Source organism: Myripristis murdjan, chromosome 24 (assembly GCF_902150065.1).
Source record: "Myripristis murdjan chromosome 24, fMyrMur1.1, whole genome shotgun sequence".
Taxonomy (NCBI): Eukaryota; Metazoa; Chordata; class Actinopteri; order Holocentriformes; family Holocentridae; genus Myripristis; species Myripristis murdjan.
The window spans coordinates 16,040,024-16,056,722 of NC_044003.1; the positions used below are offsets into that span (position 1 = coordinate 16,040,024).

The window sequence follows — 16,699 nt, forward strand, 5'->3', positions numbered from 1 at the left end:
CATGCATCAGAAGGAAGACAATTGCAACAGTGCAGTATCAGACAGCTGGGTGAAAATTCAAATTGTAAGCTGAACCATTTCAGAGCTTTTCAGAGCTTCTGGTGATATTAAATTCTTGCACGTATCTCCATCAGCTCCATCCGCTGTATTTTATAAACAGTTCCTTGCTAAATGAGCTGTTGATTTTCAGGCAAACTTGGGCTAATCAACAGAATGGCTCAAAGGAGACTTGGTAAGTTTCCTTATCAAAATGTTGTAATCCGCCATAGCTCCCCTATCTATTTGATCTTATGACACAAGGATGAACTCTCATTTCACAATTTTGTATAACATGTATTTGCATCCTGTACATTTTCATTATCATATTGTAACTTATCAAATTCACTTACACTTTGAGTACAAATGACAACATCTACCATATCAGAAGAAATGCAAATATTCCAAAACTGGGAAGTGAAAGACCTACAAACAAAACAGGCCAGTAAAAGGTCTGCCCATTTGAAAAATTTCCAAAGGAAGTAAAAGTGGTCAAACATGGTTACAAAAACAATCCCACACAGGATAACTGAAGGGATTGATGCAGAGTTGTATTCATTTACAGACTGTCAAATCACAGCATCATAACTTTATCAGATGTTTTGTTAGAGGATTACTATTCTTGTTGATTATTTCCTGTAGAAATATATCCAGTTTCAGTGCACCTCTCAGCATTATTGGATTTGTACATTGTATATAATTTCATTGCTGATGCCAGCTCTCACCAAATAAGAAGGTTTTACAAAAAGGTTTCTGCCTGTTCAATCATCTGTAGCGGTAGCCATGGTAGAAGTCCCTCATCACTGAACTACTGCTGAACCACAAGTAGTGAAGTAAAAGTGAACATGTTGCAGAATTTGACTTACTGGTTACTAGACCATACATTTTTGGCTGCATAAAAGTGAGTTTCAAAACATTTCACTTCAATAAGAAAACTGAAATCCAACAAGGATGCAGCTTTTGGGCAGTAAAATCTGGGACTTCTACAATAGTTAACTGGTGTACCTGTGAAAATCAATAGAGTTTAGTGAAAAGCTTGAAATTCAACAAAACAAACCAAGCATCTCACCAAGCAGCCTGACACATCAATATCTTGGCAAAGGCTGGTGAGCCTTAGAGGCCGGCAGTGTATTGAGTTGTGTCCAGTGTTCAGGTCAGGGGCCAATATGATGCGTTCAGGGGTCAACAGCTGGGATGGTGCTGACCTTGTTGTTCCTGCTAATGCGCCGTTCTGGCCGTGGCCTCGGCTGCTTGGTCTGGATCAGTTCTTCAGGCGTGTTCCCCAGTGGAGGCAGCAGCCTCTTCTTGCTGTTCCTGGTCTCAGGCAGCCACTGAGGAGGCAGTTCAAAGGGACCAAAACCAAACTGAGTGGCATCCTCCGTCTCTGTGGGTGTAGCTGGCGCCACCTGCGATGAAGATGCATAAGCACATGTATGGACTGGAGACACCCGGGGTGCTGTGACCGAAGTTTGGCCCTCCTTGGTCATTACCAGCCCTTCCCCTGTCCCTGGCAGAGGGTCCATCTTAGGCATCATCTCCCCTCTGAGGCTCCCTAGCCTGGATCCCCCCCTGTTGTCCTCTTTGGGCTGAGAGCAGGCTCCTGATCCCATCGAGGGAATCTCATTCTCCACATCCTCCTCCTCCTCCTCTTCCTCAGGTCTGAAGATCTGCTGCTGACCAATGTTGAACATCTCCAGCAGCTGGCTTCCAGAGCGGCCAGCTGTCTCCAGCCCCCCCGACCCACCGACACCCCCCTCTCCCCCAAGCGATGCCAAACCCCCGGAGCCAACCACATTACGGCGGCTGTAGCGTCTATGAATCCTGGCCAGCAGGTCCAGCAAACTGTGGCGTGCTGAGCGATTGACAGTCAAAAACAGGAGAGGGTTGGTGAGCAGGGACACCTTGGGTAGCCAGATGGCTGTGAGGTATAGCGACGTGGGCAGTTCTTCGCTCTCTGCCAGAATGGTACGGTAGACCACGACGGCTCCATAAGGGGCACTGAAGGCAGAGAAAGCCAGCACCACAGCCAGAAGGGTGGCATGTAGCTCGGCCTCTCGCTGGGACACATAGGGGATGGAGATGCTGTTCTGAGGCGTCCGCAACGCAGCAATGATCACTTTCTTCTTCTGGCTGGCACTGAGCGCCCTGCGGATTAGCACCATGAAGAGGAAGACCAGAGCAAGAGGGAGGATCACTGTAGTGACGTTGTAGACCAGCACATACACCATGTGGCCCAGGGAGTGGGCACGCTCGTCTGAGCAGGACGAGGTGACATACACGTCAGTCACATTGGTCACAGCGAACACAGGGATACTCGCTACTGCTGCGTGAACCCAGATGTAGATGACCAAATCTCGGGATCTTGCATCTGAGATCTTCCTCTCTAATGGGTACAGCACTGAGTAGTACCTGGAAACATCATGGGAATCACAAATCAGCGATCTCTGTTGCACACACATCCAAATCAAACACGGTACCAAACCATTATTCCAAATAAACATCCCTACCATTCCCTTACTGTTGCAATCTAGCCATTCAAGTCAGTCAAGTAAAATTGAAATAAAGGCCATCTCATTCAAATAAAGAGTTTTTCTGGACATTCTTTAGTGGAGGTTAAAGAGTTGATGTTAAAGTAAATTACATACTGTATATAAAATTCATGCATCCAAGATGTCAGATGCAATAGTTAGCCTTGCTGTGCCATTAAAAAAGAAAGATTGAATTGCCCTTGTCAGTCCTTCTCCTTATGGATTCTTGGAGTTCACATGGATTGTAGTGACCCTGCTCAGCTGCAGTCATGTGGAATATGAAAGATTCATAAGGTGTTCATGTTAAAGTAATAAGTAATTCTTGTTGAGGGGTAGTGCATCTGAAGGATACAGGGTTCTGTAATAACAATGGAATCTCTTTAAATTGGTTGGATTTGTTTTGGTATTATGTACTTACATACTATTTCACACCAATAAAACATGCCTGAATTGAATTAGTAATTTAATTGAATGTCTCAGTGATGATTTCAAGGTTCAATATGAATACTGTGTCAGTGTCAGACTTGAGCATGCTGCCTACTTCACACTCCCTCGCCTTCTTAAGGCGAGTCACCAAAGGGCTTCTATGACTACTATAGTTTAATAAATTATACAAAACGATCACCAACAACTACTAATAGTCATTTTGATACCAGTTATATTGCATATACACAAAGCACAAAATTAGCTAAAGAACAAAAAACAAACAAAAGAAAAATTTTAAAACATATTCCCTGTATGCATTTTTTCAGTGTAACTCATAGATATGGACACCACATTTAACATGATGGTTCTTAAAAAAAATAGTTGGTTTAGAGAGCTTTCTATATATGTATATATTTTTGCAATTTACTTATACTGAGTATTTTACATGAACAAAAAAGACAAACGTGTAAGAAATCTTCCTATATACATTCCATTGTTTACATACAAACATTTCTACAACCACTTGTGTAATCTGTCAATTTTTTTGTTACTTGTTTAAATGAAACAGGAAAATTCACTCTGACTTTATCCACTTGGAATGAAAGCTTTCTGACACATATGCAAATTTATACATGAAGTGGTTTCTGTATGAATACACACCCTGAATTATGGCACAAAGGATTTCTACACTACATCTCATCCCACGTATTGGTAAAAAATGTTCATTTTTTTGGAAAATAAAAGGATTTTTTTTCCATATCCACCTAGGGTACATCACCCTGAGTAGAGGTCAAAAATCATGCAGGTGTCTTTAAATGTGTGTGTGTGTGTGTGTGTGTGTGTAGGTACAATGCTTTCCCATTTTACCTGTAAAACTAAACCATCAGTCGTCCTCCTTGAAAATAAATAGTGTGGTGGTTTGATAGCGTTCTGACCTGTTTGAGGTGATACAGTCTCTTGAGCGCTGACACTCCTAACAGTGCTGGAGCTGACTGACTGCACTGTTATGGAAAGGATTGGCATGTTTTTTTCATGAACAGAAATCTCCACCAGTGGCAAAAAGAAACCTATGCTTCAGTTCACTGTACTGTAAGCAGCGTGGCTGATTTGTGTGATGAACTCATATCTGAATTTTATAGAGTGAGGCTTATCAGTGCAGCGATTATCTGTTTTCGACATCAAAAAATGGTGTGTAAGCAGTCACTGGACTTACAGTTTGTCTTTTGTGCCTATATTATATTATTTTATCCAGAAACTTGTATTGTTACTGTTACTGTATATACAGTAATACAATAATACTACCATTCTGTTCTGTTTTATTCTTTAAATTACACAGCACATTATAACTTGGTTAAACTAATATTATCAGTAGTAGTACTAAAGTCATACTGTAGTTGCAGCAGTAGTACTAACAGCAGTAGTAGTCCAATAGCATGTCGTAATAGCAAGGTTAATATTATAAATACTGTATTGCTAAACTTGAAATGTAATGGAAAAAGCAGCTCATGCAGGATTAACACATTACGTAATATAATTGAGATAAAGCCACTTTGGAACCTTTGCCCACAATACTGTAGCACTTTTGAGGACGCAATCACCATTACCTTTGAAAACCTGTGTGTGTGTGTGTGTGTGTGTGTGTGTGTGTGTGTGTGTGTGTGTGCGTCTCCCCAGTGGACTGGAGCTGCTTTTGGCAGCAGCTTTGAGCTCTGCAGGAAGGCCTGGGACACGGCCGCTCAGCATGGCATACACATGCTCCATCGATTTCCCCCAGCCGGCTGCACGCCACGGGGGGCAGATGGAGACCGAAAAAAAAGACTTTCTCCACTTCTCACAGAAAAATATTCTCCCGAGTTTAGCCCTTGTTTGATGTTCTTTCAGTTGAGCAGTATGGATTTTTCTGCTTCCAAGTCTCCAGTTGTGCAAAAATAATTGCCTCAGCTGACTTGGCCAAGAGATATATTGATTAATTGATTAGTCTATTGATTTAAACCATCCACCCCTCTCAAGAGGTGCTTCCAAATAGAGCAACGTGCACAGATCTGGAAAACAGGGGAGTTGACCCCAAACAGGGATGGGCAGCATTCCTGCTACTTGTATTTGAAATACACACTTCAATTATGTTTGAATATTTTGGTGTTTGGCACGGCTGAAAAAAAATCTAATGTAATTTGTAACAAGCTATTTTAGTGAGAAGTAATTTTGTATTTTCAAAATACTCAAAGTGCTTTCTCCATGATTCGTAGAACATGGAAATCATGTAAATACATCTTAAAATAAAGAACAATACACTTAGATAACACACTGATTTTGTAAACCTGCACTACTTACAGTGTTTCCATAATCAGTACATCTTCTCTAAAATATGAATATGCACAGCACAGGCATATGCATATAGAACAGCATTCTAGTTCTTGTTCCTCCTGTTTCTTCACAAGAGCCTTGTGTACATTATAAAAATCTCAGTGTTATGCCATTTTGTACAAATTCCAAATACCCAACGTTACAAAAGTATTTTCTTGTATTTTGAAAATACAAAGTACATGTATTTTATCTTGATAAAATACATGTTGAATTTATGGCACCAGAATTGTATGTTTTTAGTGGCAATCTCTGCCCACTCAATCAAAGCTGATTTGAACAAAAACACAAAAGAATACAGCCCTACACAAGGATAGAGTGATCTTTTGTTTTTTAACTTTTTTGCCAAGAGGCAGATGCTAATTTCAAGCCCTGCAAGCCCATAATTATCTATGACAATGCTGAAACAAGCCAGCTCCAAAAGAGCTTTTCATCCAAATGTATTATTTCTTTCCACTTCAGCTGCGCAATTATGTTTTCCATACAGAACGCGAACTGACCTGTCGAGGGCGATGGCAGCAAAACTAAGCACAGTGACAGAGCAGAAGAGCTTGTGGAGGAACTTGATGGCCTTGCAGAGCAGCAGAGTGTGAAGCCACCAGCAGCAGCGAGGACTGGCACCCAGCGCCAAGTCGAAGGGAACGCACACCAAGCCGGCACAGATACCCGAGCACGCCAGGTTCTTGATGAAGCGGTTGGTGACAGATTTGAAGACACTGGTGCAGCAGGTGCACCACAGCACTGTTGCGTTGCCTGTGTGGATGGAGAAAGAGGTGCTTTAGGGTGGCTTCACACGTACAATTGTTTCTGTTCAATTACCTCCTCACTCACAAGGAAATGCACTGCACTTAGAAGTACATTCTTGGTGCCACCTAAATCTGAAAGCTATTATCTGTTATCCGTTAGCTGCTTGGCAACTCGCCAAAGCAACCAAACAAAAAGTGTAACTGCTTGATTTCATAAACCACTACAAACAGGTTTGGAGTGAGACAAATATTTTCTCCCTCATGTATTTTATTCCTGACTTTCATCTTGCATGGATTTCTTCCAGGTACTCCATTTCCTCCCATAAACCAAAGATATGCAGGTCGGGTGGACTGGAGATGCTGTATTACCCATGGTTATGCACATGAGCACAATTGCCTGTCTCTCTGCACCAGCTCTGTGAAAGACTGGTGACCTGTCCACAGCGTTTCACTTCTTCACTTCAGTGCATGCTTGGATGGGATCCAGCACCTCGTGACCTTCCAGAGGAATAAGCAGGTAAAGATAAGAAGTGAATGGATAAAAGCTTTGCTTGAGCCAACAAACACCTTATTGTGTGCCTTACTCTGTCATTGAATTTCCCTGCAAGCTAATGCTTTAATTATGTATAATCAAAGAAAAAATGTTAACTCAAAGATGGTGCACACAGTTTAAGTGATAGCTCGGCTTCTTTCATATCGTGGTGTTTGCTGCTCATTACGAGTGCAATAAATCCTCCAAGTTTGACCTGTCTGCCACTTCCCTATCAAGAGAATGAGTGTTTCACTCTGACTGTCCTTCTCCAAAATGAATTAAGTGGATCTGGCCCAGGAAACAACATAATTTGAGCAGCAACCTGAAGCTGAAAAACATTTGAAGGATGCACAACAGCACACGTTGGGAATTCGGTTTCAACACCCTTTTCCAGCCCTTCTGCTCACTAACTGGTGAATCAACCTTAGTATAACTACGCAACAGCTTCACGTACCAGCTGTGTTAAAAAAAAAAAAAAAAAAAAAAAAAAAAAACAGTGATAAGGGGAGCTGTTGCACCCTTGCAGATGTTGCAAAACAAACCCAGAAAAACACTTCTGTTCACATGACAGGGAAGGAGGTGACAGCTCACACTTGGAGAATGTATTACACTTGTATGGAACAGGAAACGGTTAAGAACCCAAACCATCACTTTAAGGATAAAACTTTTGAAAATCTGTGTGCACGTGAAAGCTGTCAACCAAAAGAGTTGCACATTAATCATACATGAATATAAACTTCAAACGTTTAACCATGGAGCATTATGTGAGGTGTGGAAATTACAGCGGGGTGTTTGCCAAGATCAATCAGTGGGTAAGCACACATTTACACACACTTCAGATGAGGACATTTGAGCACATCCTGATTATTTATGTGTGTTAAGGTACAACATAATATAATAGCAAAGCATTGCAACTCAACATGTAAAGTATAAAACAGTTTGGTGACGTTAGAGAATGTTTTGTAACAATTACAGTAAATATAGTTGGCGATCACTTGTGGCGCTCATAAGGACCGTGAGTCCACAATTTGTTTATATAAGATGTTCTTCCAGCACACCAAAGTAAACATGCAACTTTCTAAGTATTCCAACATTTTTGTGGCAGGACATGCATTCAACATATTTATGAGATCTCAAGGACACACGCAATGTTTTTCGGTGATAACTGTAAACAAAACCAAGTGTGTTTAGGAAACTGTATTGGCTACTTAAAAAGGCATAGAGTATGGATTTGTGAGACTGAGACCGAATGACTTTCTTTGTAATGGGAGCACATTTTCATCAGGCTCATGACAAATTGCCCTGAAAATTTTTGTCTCTCAGTCATGGCTGTAAAAAACAACCAATTTCAGGAGTAATATCACTTTACAGAACTGTTGACAAAAGGAAGGCCTCCTCTTTTAATGCAATGAGACTAAGCCAAAGAATGGGAAAAAGGAAAAGACAGGAAAGAAAAGACTGCCTGTATGATATTGCCTTTACTTAGTTTTGACCATAACCAGCCATAACTCCAGGGCTGGACTGACCTAAGACAGCAAGTGGAAGAAGTGATTATGGGCAGGCATACCATTAGCCAAAGGTAAAGGCACCTGCTTTAGGCTCCAGCAGCCAGTGGACTCCATAATAAATAAATAATTTAATCAGTTAATTAATTAATGAAAACATCAAATGATCATTTTCCCAACAACTTAAAAGACCAGTTCTCTCCTGAGCCAGGCTTCTGTGAACTACCCCCCTTCACGTATAGCATAACGCTGCCACTTGACTTTACAGAGGCATTTCCAATGATTGGAATGCAGACCATGCAGAATGAGCCACGTTACAAGTCCACTGAATAAGGGCATAATTTAGAGGTAAGTCTCCATGGCTTTCATTTCAGGAGTCTGCCAGACCAGAAAATTATGTTAATATTTGACGTAGTTGTATCACGGTTGATACTACATGGTCTGCAGTCCAATCTGAATCTGAGTGTGGCTTTAAGCATATTTCTCTTGCCACTGCACCAGTTCTTGTAAGAGAAGTGCAAAAAATAAAGCAAAGCTGCCCACATCATGTAGACAACAAAAAGGAAGGAAAACAAGCTTTGTTGACAACTTTTTTCATCCATTGTTTCTAGTGTTTGCTGTAGCAATATTACCTCCGCCTCTAAATGTAACCTCTTGAGCTATTTTTCCCCAAAAGTCCCCTTAAGTAGTTTCTTTTCTTTTTTGTTGTATTTCTGCTTTATTTTCATAGCAACAGTAGGGAGAGACGGGAAAGGCAAGTGAGATAGACGGGGATGACATCCAACAAATGCTGTGGTAAAGACTGAGCCTTGATATGTGGTACACTCTGTACCACACACCTCCCGAGGTAGTTTCAAAATAAGAAAAAAAAATGTTTCTCTCTAATGTAAGACATTAGCATATATACTTGTAGTGGCCACTTTATCAGGTCCACCTGTACAATCTAATGCAGTTCAATTCAACAGCTCTGCCATAAAGTCTACCTTTTAAGAGAGTTTATAATGTTTTTGTTGACATTGTGGAGAATGTGTAAATTTAATTCTATGTTTATTATTGAGGTTGTAGTTCAAAGAGGTCTTGTACTGGACTACATTATATTGAGAGGTGTTTTTAATTTTTTGTCCTCCCCATTTACATACATGAAGGGGGCAGAATAGTGGAAACACCTCAATAAAATGCAGTCCAGTACAACAGCAGCACTAACTATGAGCTCAATGCCAAACACACAACTGAATGAACACCTCTATTACTGTGACAAAAAGAAAACCTGAGCATTATAGGCAGCATAAAAGTAGACTTGCATTGGCAAGATTGTAGATTGTACAGGTGGACCTAATAAAGTGGCCACTGAGAATATAGTAGTCTTTATCAGTCTGTTGCAATACTTCATTGACAGCTTGCATTTTGTAGCTGCACTTACCAAAACAACCTTCAAGTGCCAAGAACAAAATGAAGAGTTAAGAAAGGGTTTGTTTCACTTCATTTAGTTGTTACATCACAAAGATTGTGTTTCCAGCCGTGTCAACAGGTTTTCCTGCCAGATATCTCAAAACCTTACACACAAATCCATGGAATTTGGTGGACATAGGGGCCAAGACATTTGACTGTGATTTGATTGAGTTGAAGACATGATTCCAAACCAAGGGTGTATTTATACTGTATATTACAGAGTAACTAAATAACTAAAGCTCTGTAACATCTAAATTATTAATAACAATTATTATTATTACAAATGACACAGGATTTTAGTAACAAACTAGCAAGTCATGACATTTTACAGGATGCTACAGAAGCCCATCAGAAGTCCAATTCACACATGGGAACCTTTAATTAATAAATGACACTTCAGTATGAGAAAATTAAGAATTTACAATTCATTATTTGCTGATTAAGCAAAGGTTGAATTAGCACTGAAAATGTACAAATTCCACCGTGATGTCTGCTTTTCATGATAGGATGAAAAGAGAAATCACAAGGTGTAGTGCACCAAGAACAAATTATGGTTAAAACTTCAGAGAGATCATTTTGCATATTAGTGTCAATGGAGCTGAATCCAAAACTGGTTAGGTCATTTATTCTTATTTAATAAATTACAGACTCATAAGTTAGAATTGCAACTCCAACACCATCATACTTTGGTGGAGTTATTTCTATGGGTGAGAATCACTGGTGACCCCAGATACCATACTATCACAATATTTTAACCATGATAACGATGGCATTACAATACAGGCAATTCTATGATACGCCATATATTGTAGTTATGGTAGATCACAATATCTGTAACTGAAGAAGAAAAATACCTGATAAAAGGCTAAATAATTTTTCAATGAGGAGGAATCAGTCCTGTTTTTCAGTATTTTTTAATATGCACAGGAACCACAACATGACCATGGCAGAACGGTTCCAGTTCAAAGTTGAAAACTCAAATATCGATACTTGGCACAAGTGTATCAATAATGTCTCAAAAGAGGAAATATCACAGTGTATTGCATTATCATTTTTTTTGTTACAATCCAACTTATTTCATAAAGAAAATATATTTTATTACATGTATTTTAACAAATTTAATTGCTGATTAAAAACAAGAAACAGGGAACAAGCTTGGCGGCTTGTTTTTTGGTAGTTTTAATTATCGTGAACAATGATCAAAGTGAAAAATCCCATCCATCAGTATGTGTGCTCACAAGTGTCTTCAGTCAGGCCAAGCAGATGAGTGGGGGGTTGCTACTCTCAGCGCCTGCATTGTCGGTAAAATCACTTTGTCCCAGATACCTTTTATGCCTTAGCAACCATATTCACAGCAGCCAATGAGGAGAAAGAGCAAACATTAACAAAGATTTCTTTTATCACTTATCATTTAAATGTCAATCCAGCTATGGGGAATGACATGAAAAGCCCAATACTTTGAAAAACTAATCCTTTTCAAGCACAGCAAAGTTACACAGCCAGGCATAAATGAGTTTTCATCTCCTACCTGGTGTTAGTACCTGCTGTTATCACTGGGGACTTTCAGAACCGAGCTAAGACTCATCTAGGTGTCTAAACATAAATGCATGAACCATAATTAGCACTCTTAACACCTTCCCTGTTGCATTCTCTACAGTGAATATAATTATCTTAGCTTCAACGAGGTCCACCTCTTGTTATCTCTCTTGTATTGTGGCTGGTGACCAACAGCGGGACACACAGCCTGAGGTCCACCTATCGCTATAATTCCTCAAAGACAGAGCTGATTAGGATTGTTGGCAATATTAGCTGGTGATGGTGCCATGGCACGCTGTGGCACATTAAACCGATTAATACATACAAACTCTTGATTTATGCCTGAGAGTGCAAAATCAATAGAGGCGCATGTGTTTCAGGCCAGCTCATGTTTACTGTCGTCACTGCTGGGAACGCTGTAAACTCCAAGTGTGCAGGCAATGACGTCATTGGCTATCAAAGCAGATCCATATTTTTAGTTTGTTTAGTTTAGTTGAGTTTAGTTTGTTTATCGAGTTGTTTCACAGTTAGATTGTTGTTGGGCCCATTGGCAAACAAGGGTTACATACAGACGGACAGACAGACATAAGTTATTGTTTAAATATCACAAGATCACTTTTTTTTTTTTTTTTTTGCTTTGGTTCTACACATCATTTTGCGTCATGAAAATGAAGGGGATAACTGAATGATTGAGCCTTGTTATGATGTGAATAATATTTGATGCCTGTTATTAAAATTTGGACAAGAAAATTATTGCAATTTTTCAGTCACTCATGCAGATGTTATCTCCTGGAAGTGAAGGCCAATCACATTGCATCGCTGTCAGGTTAATAACAATAAAGGCTGTCAGCTTGAATTCCAAGACCAGCTGAAAAAAAGGGAATGGGGGAAGAAGATAAGTATATTCTCACTGTCGTGCTCTGTCAGGTTGTCCTGTATAATGGCAAGTTAGTATATATTAATAAGGAAAGACACATCTTGTGGAACCTATGTCACAGTAACTCTTCTCATGCAATCAAAAGATGTATCCATGCTTTTATCATAGCACAAAAAAACTAGTAATAGTGATTGATTATGGAGAACACAGGCTTTAAAATAATGAAACCAAATCTACATATTCAGTGACAAAGCACAGCAATGACTGATGACTGAAACGTATTATTAGATGGCTACACTAATATTACTATTAGTGTGATAAATTATTGCATATAAGTTACCAAAAACGGCTTAGAGATGTGATTTTATTTATATATGTATTTATATGGCCTCCAAATCATTTCCTGGCAGTTTTTGATTGATCTCGAGTAGCAGCGACATTATGAAGTACCTTACAGTAATTTCAATGGCAAATTAGGCAGCACACTTGTGAAAATAACAGATCCTGTGTTTATGTGTTCAGTAATATCATTGAAGACATGCTTCTTCTTCAAAAGTGACTGATTGAGGTAGATGAACTGGCAGTATAAGGCATAAGACAGTGAAATTGTTCCTCATGTGTGTTGGGTGAGTAAATAAAGTAGGCCTAATTCACATCTCTATTCCATATTTAGGAAGAATAGAGCTGCATGTGTATTTATGATAAAAGAAAAGATTACCTAAAATTTATACTCACTCATAGGCTACACCCCATTAATATGATTCAACCTTTATTGTTTTACCAAAACAGTGCTGTCACCTTAGGATAAGCTTCTGAGCAGAAATTTGTTGGCTGATGCAAATTTTCCCAGGATTTGGATTTGGAAATCAGACTCTTGCCTGGTGCATCCAAATCTTGCGTGCATAAGCTTGTGTTAATATTTCTAAGCAATGTCTGCATGCAAATAATGCCATGAAAATGTACATCAGCAGCAGCTCACCACTGCTTTCAGCCCCCTGGATGCTGGGTTCGGGCCTGCCTGTCAAATATTTGTAGGCTACATTATGCCTTCATGAGGATGAGCCGACTTACCGATGAGTGAGCCGATGAGGATGAAAACTTGAATTGTGGTGGTGAAGTCCCGGTAGGCTTGCTCTCGGATGAGCCGCTGCTGGCCATCTCCAGCGGTCCCCTCGGCAGGGGGGCTGCTGTCCCACCGGGTCGGCGGACTCGACGCGTTCAGGAAATCCGGCCAGAGGTTAGCTGCTGTGAAATTGGCAGCGCCGTCCCCGACCGTCGGAGCCCAGCTGCCGATGTCCATCTTCGTTAACGGCGCGATCGCTACGATTTTCCTTACATCTTAAGACTGGCAGGAGATCAGCACGACATCTCTGGGTTGCTGCTCTGCCTATGGAGATGCTGCTGATACCTTGCCAAAAAAATAAAATAAATAAAAATAAATAAATAAATAAAAAAGCACAAACCTACAAACCGGAGCTCATGTGCACCACAAAGATACCAGATGCTGATGATGTGAGAAAGTCAGCTTCCATCAATAAGATGAGCATCCTTTTCCATTCAAGTGACTGTCCGCATAAGTTGGCAAAACATACCATGGTGTGATCACACATCAAATCTCAGCGCGGCTACAAGCCCATTCAGCCCCCGAAATAATTCTCATAGCGGATTTCCTTTCCCAGACTACATGGCAGAAATGTTTCAGAGCCATTCAAATCCGTACGCAGTGTGAATGTGTGCGCTACTCTCTGTGGCACCCAGCGCGGCTACACCATATGGGGATGTGGAGTGTCCATTCCCGGAATGAGGCTTGCAGCACGGAGAAAACACAATCAGCACCTTCTCGCCGTCCAATAAAATATTGTGGCTGACAAACTGCTACTCCCGTTACCGCTGCCAATCGCACTGTCAGGGGCTGTCTATTGGTAGCCTGACTGGTGTGGAGAGCCTGCAGTTGAATATTTCACAGTGTGAGGTGCCAGACTGGAGAGACGAGCCCCTCCTCCTCCTCAAGCACCAGCAGGAAACTCCACTGAATCTTATGAATGACAAGCACTGATGGAAAAGCAATGGAGTCAAACAAAGCGATCAGGTATTGTGGATTAATAAAAAGCGAGGTGAACTAACCTCCAGTCAGTAATCAGCATAAGCCACGCAACAACCACCATAAACACAAATCTATTTCAGGAAGTAATTTATTCTTCTTTGCAAGACCCCATCGTCCTTATATAGTTATATTGCCATTATGAAGGCATACAAAGGTGGTATTCCACAAATACAAAGGTGGGTGAACTGAGTGGATTACACTCCTCAACATCTGTGATATTGTATCTTCCACAGCTTGTAGTCCACTATCACAAGCACTTGAGAAATTCCTCTTGAGTGAGCTGAAAATCTACTGCTGGGAAAAAAAAAAAAAAAAAAAAAAAAAAAGTAGGGCAGCACATTCCACAGTAATGCAACATATATTGTGTTTATAGTACTTCTGTTTTTATGAATAACGACAAATGCAATGTGGAGTCCAGAGACACCGTGGTGTATGAAGTGGATCCGGGAGATGCACAAAAATGAAGATCTGAGACTCTAAGATCAACGAGAGAATGCACAACAATGAGTCATCATAGGTTCTCTCATGACATAAATCATTTCACATGGAATTACATGCGCAAAAAAAAAAAAAAAAAAAAAAAAAAAAAAACTTGGCCCTGTATGAATCTTTTGAAAGGGAATCCCTTTTCAGACTCTACAATCCAGTAAGTCTGATTTCCATTTGATGAAAAGCATTGGCAAGTTTTTGGCACTAAAGTAAATTCGGAATACAAATAACTGAGCATGAAAACTGTTGCCTATTTTTTTCTGTCTCTTAAAATTAAATTCTTACATGAATTTCTGAAATTCCCTGAAATTAGATGAGTTTTGAAATAGCTTTGTCATCCAAGAACATGTATAAAATCCTCACTGGTATCAACATTTTTTCTAAATGTATCCACCTCAGGATATTATTCTATACTGATTTATAACATGGATTGTACGTTGTGCTGTAAAATGGATATAAATTGATACCAACTGTGGTGTCATCTCATCATACACACACATAAATACAATAACCTACTTGAACTAGCTTTGTGTGTGTGTGTGTGTGTGTGTGTGTGTGTGTGTTTAAGTATTTAAGCACCAGCTTTTTTATATTTCCATGTTCAAGGTATACAGACTTACACACTATGTCTTTCACCTGCTTGTGTTTCCCACACTGGGCAAAAATTACATTTCAGTTCAGTGATGAAGCTTTGCACATTCACAGCGGAGCTAACAGCACCCACTGGAGACCTAAAGCCTACAATAAAGACATTTTCCATGAAAGAATATATCAAACTTTGGCTTGCTAAGATGTTTTTGTGCAAAATAATTTTTCAGAGCAAAGTAAACTGAGGCTCTTGTAAAGTGTATTAAAGTAATATTTCACTTTAATACTCTTTGATTCAGGAGCATCCATCTAAATGCAGCCACATATAGTCACATCAGCAACTTTTACTCTCCATTGTTACCTTATTGCCATCTTTCCCAGTTGTCAAGGTCCTAAATTATTATTTCTCTGAACTGTGGAGTAGCTGGTATCATAACAAGTTTGTTCAGAATTGTCTTTTCCACTGAAATGTTTGTTGCTGCTGTAGTTAGTGTTGTACTTCAGAGAGGCCTCAAGAATGAATGGCTGTGAATTTAGACATGGAAACTAACAGGCAATGCTGACAACGAACAGCTGGGGGCGCTGATGGCACACTTAACTGGTGCATTTACATGGGAGTGAAGCTGCTAAAAGCTATATATTACAAAAGAAATATCCCTTTAATGGCCTGGCAATGTCAATGCCAAGGTTTATGCATATATTGATTTCAGATGAAGAATTTGAGACCTTTGGAGCAACAAATTCAACATATTCTTCACCTGCTTACATATAACAAAGGTATCTATGTCAACTTGCACCATTTGACAGCAAAGATAGACTTAATTATCCTCTAGAAAGGACTTCAAGTGTGATAATGTTAAGGCCCATTAAAGTCTTGCATTCATCTCAATTTTCTAGCAATTACGCAGCCAACAATGCATGTGTGCTGCCAAGGAAAATGTCAGCCATCAGTCTTGAAGTAAAAGCTGCCAGCCCATCGTCCTATAAGAGCCACTGCTCTACTTCATTGAGAACTCTCAAAAAAGGTTTTGATAAGGTGAAGAGGTGTAAATTAAGAGGCAAGTGAAGAACATTTTCCAGTTCATCTAAGAGACAGCTTCGGAGGGAGATATCACATCCTCTTCTGGCCATGCCTAATCACTTGCATGCACACACTGAGCATGTCTGAGCATAAACATTCATGCAAAGCTTGATTTCATAAGAAAAGGGACATCACGGCTAAGCACTAGCACTGACAAGACCTACAGCATGATGAAATTGTGAAATCGTGACTTCACATTATGCTAAAATGTATTTAAGCTTTTTGATTGGCATCATTAATTAAAGGATAATGTAAGCCCTTTTTCTTGTAACTTTGTGCTAATCATTTAACAGACATGGCAGACATTCATTATTTCTTCCATTAGCATAATTTTTAGTGCTGTAGCCATCTCTCTGGTTTGAGATGTCAAACTTAATTAACTTCTGTAGAAGTCATTCGCTGCCATTTATTTTCATCTGGTATGAAAAACATCTTTCATAG

At 39.9% G+C, this 16,699-nt stretch overlaps 1 protein-coding gene across 1 annotated transcript; it reads right to left on the reverse strand.

The window, feature by feature from the left end:
- Nucleotides 1-343: 343 nt before the first annotated feature.
- On the reverse strand, nucleotides 344-13,296 carry gpr176 (G protein-coupled receptor 176). Its single transcript, XM_030047387.1, has 3 exons — nucleotides 13,068-13,296; nucleotides 5,852-6,104; nucleotides 344-2,445 (listed from the first exon to the last, which is right to left on the reverse strand). The coding sequence occupies exons 1-3, from the start codon at nucleotides 13,294-13,296 to the stop codon at nucleotides 1,212-1,214; spliced, it is 1,716 nt and encodes a 571-aa protein (XP_029903247.1). The 3' UTR covers nucleotides 344-1,211.
- Between the last annotated feature and the right edge of the window lie 3,403 nt (nucleotides 13,297-16,699).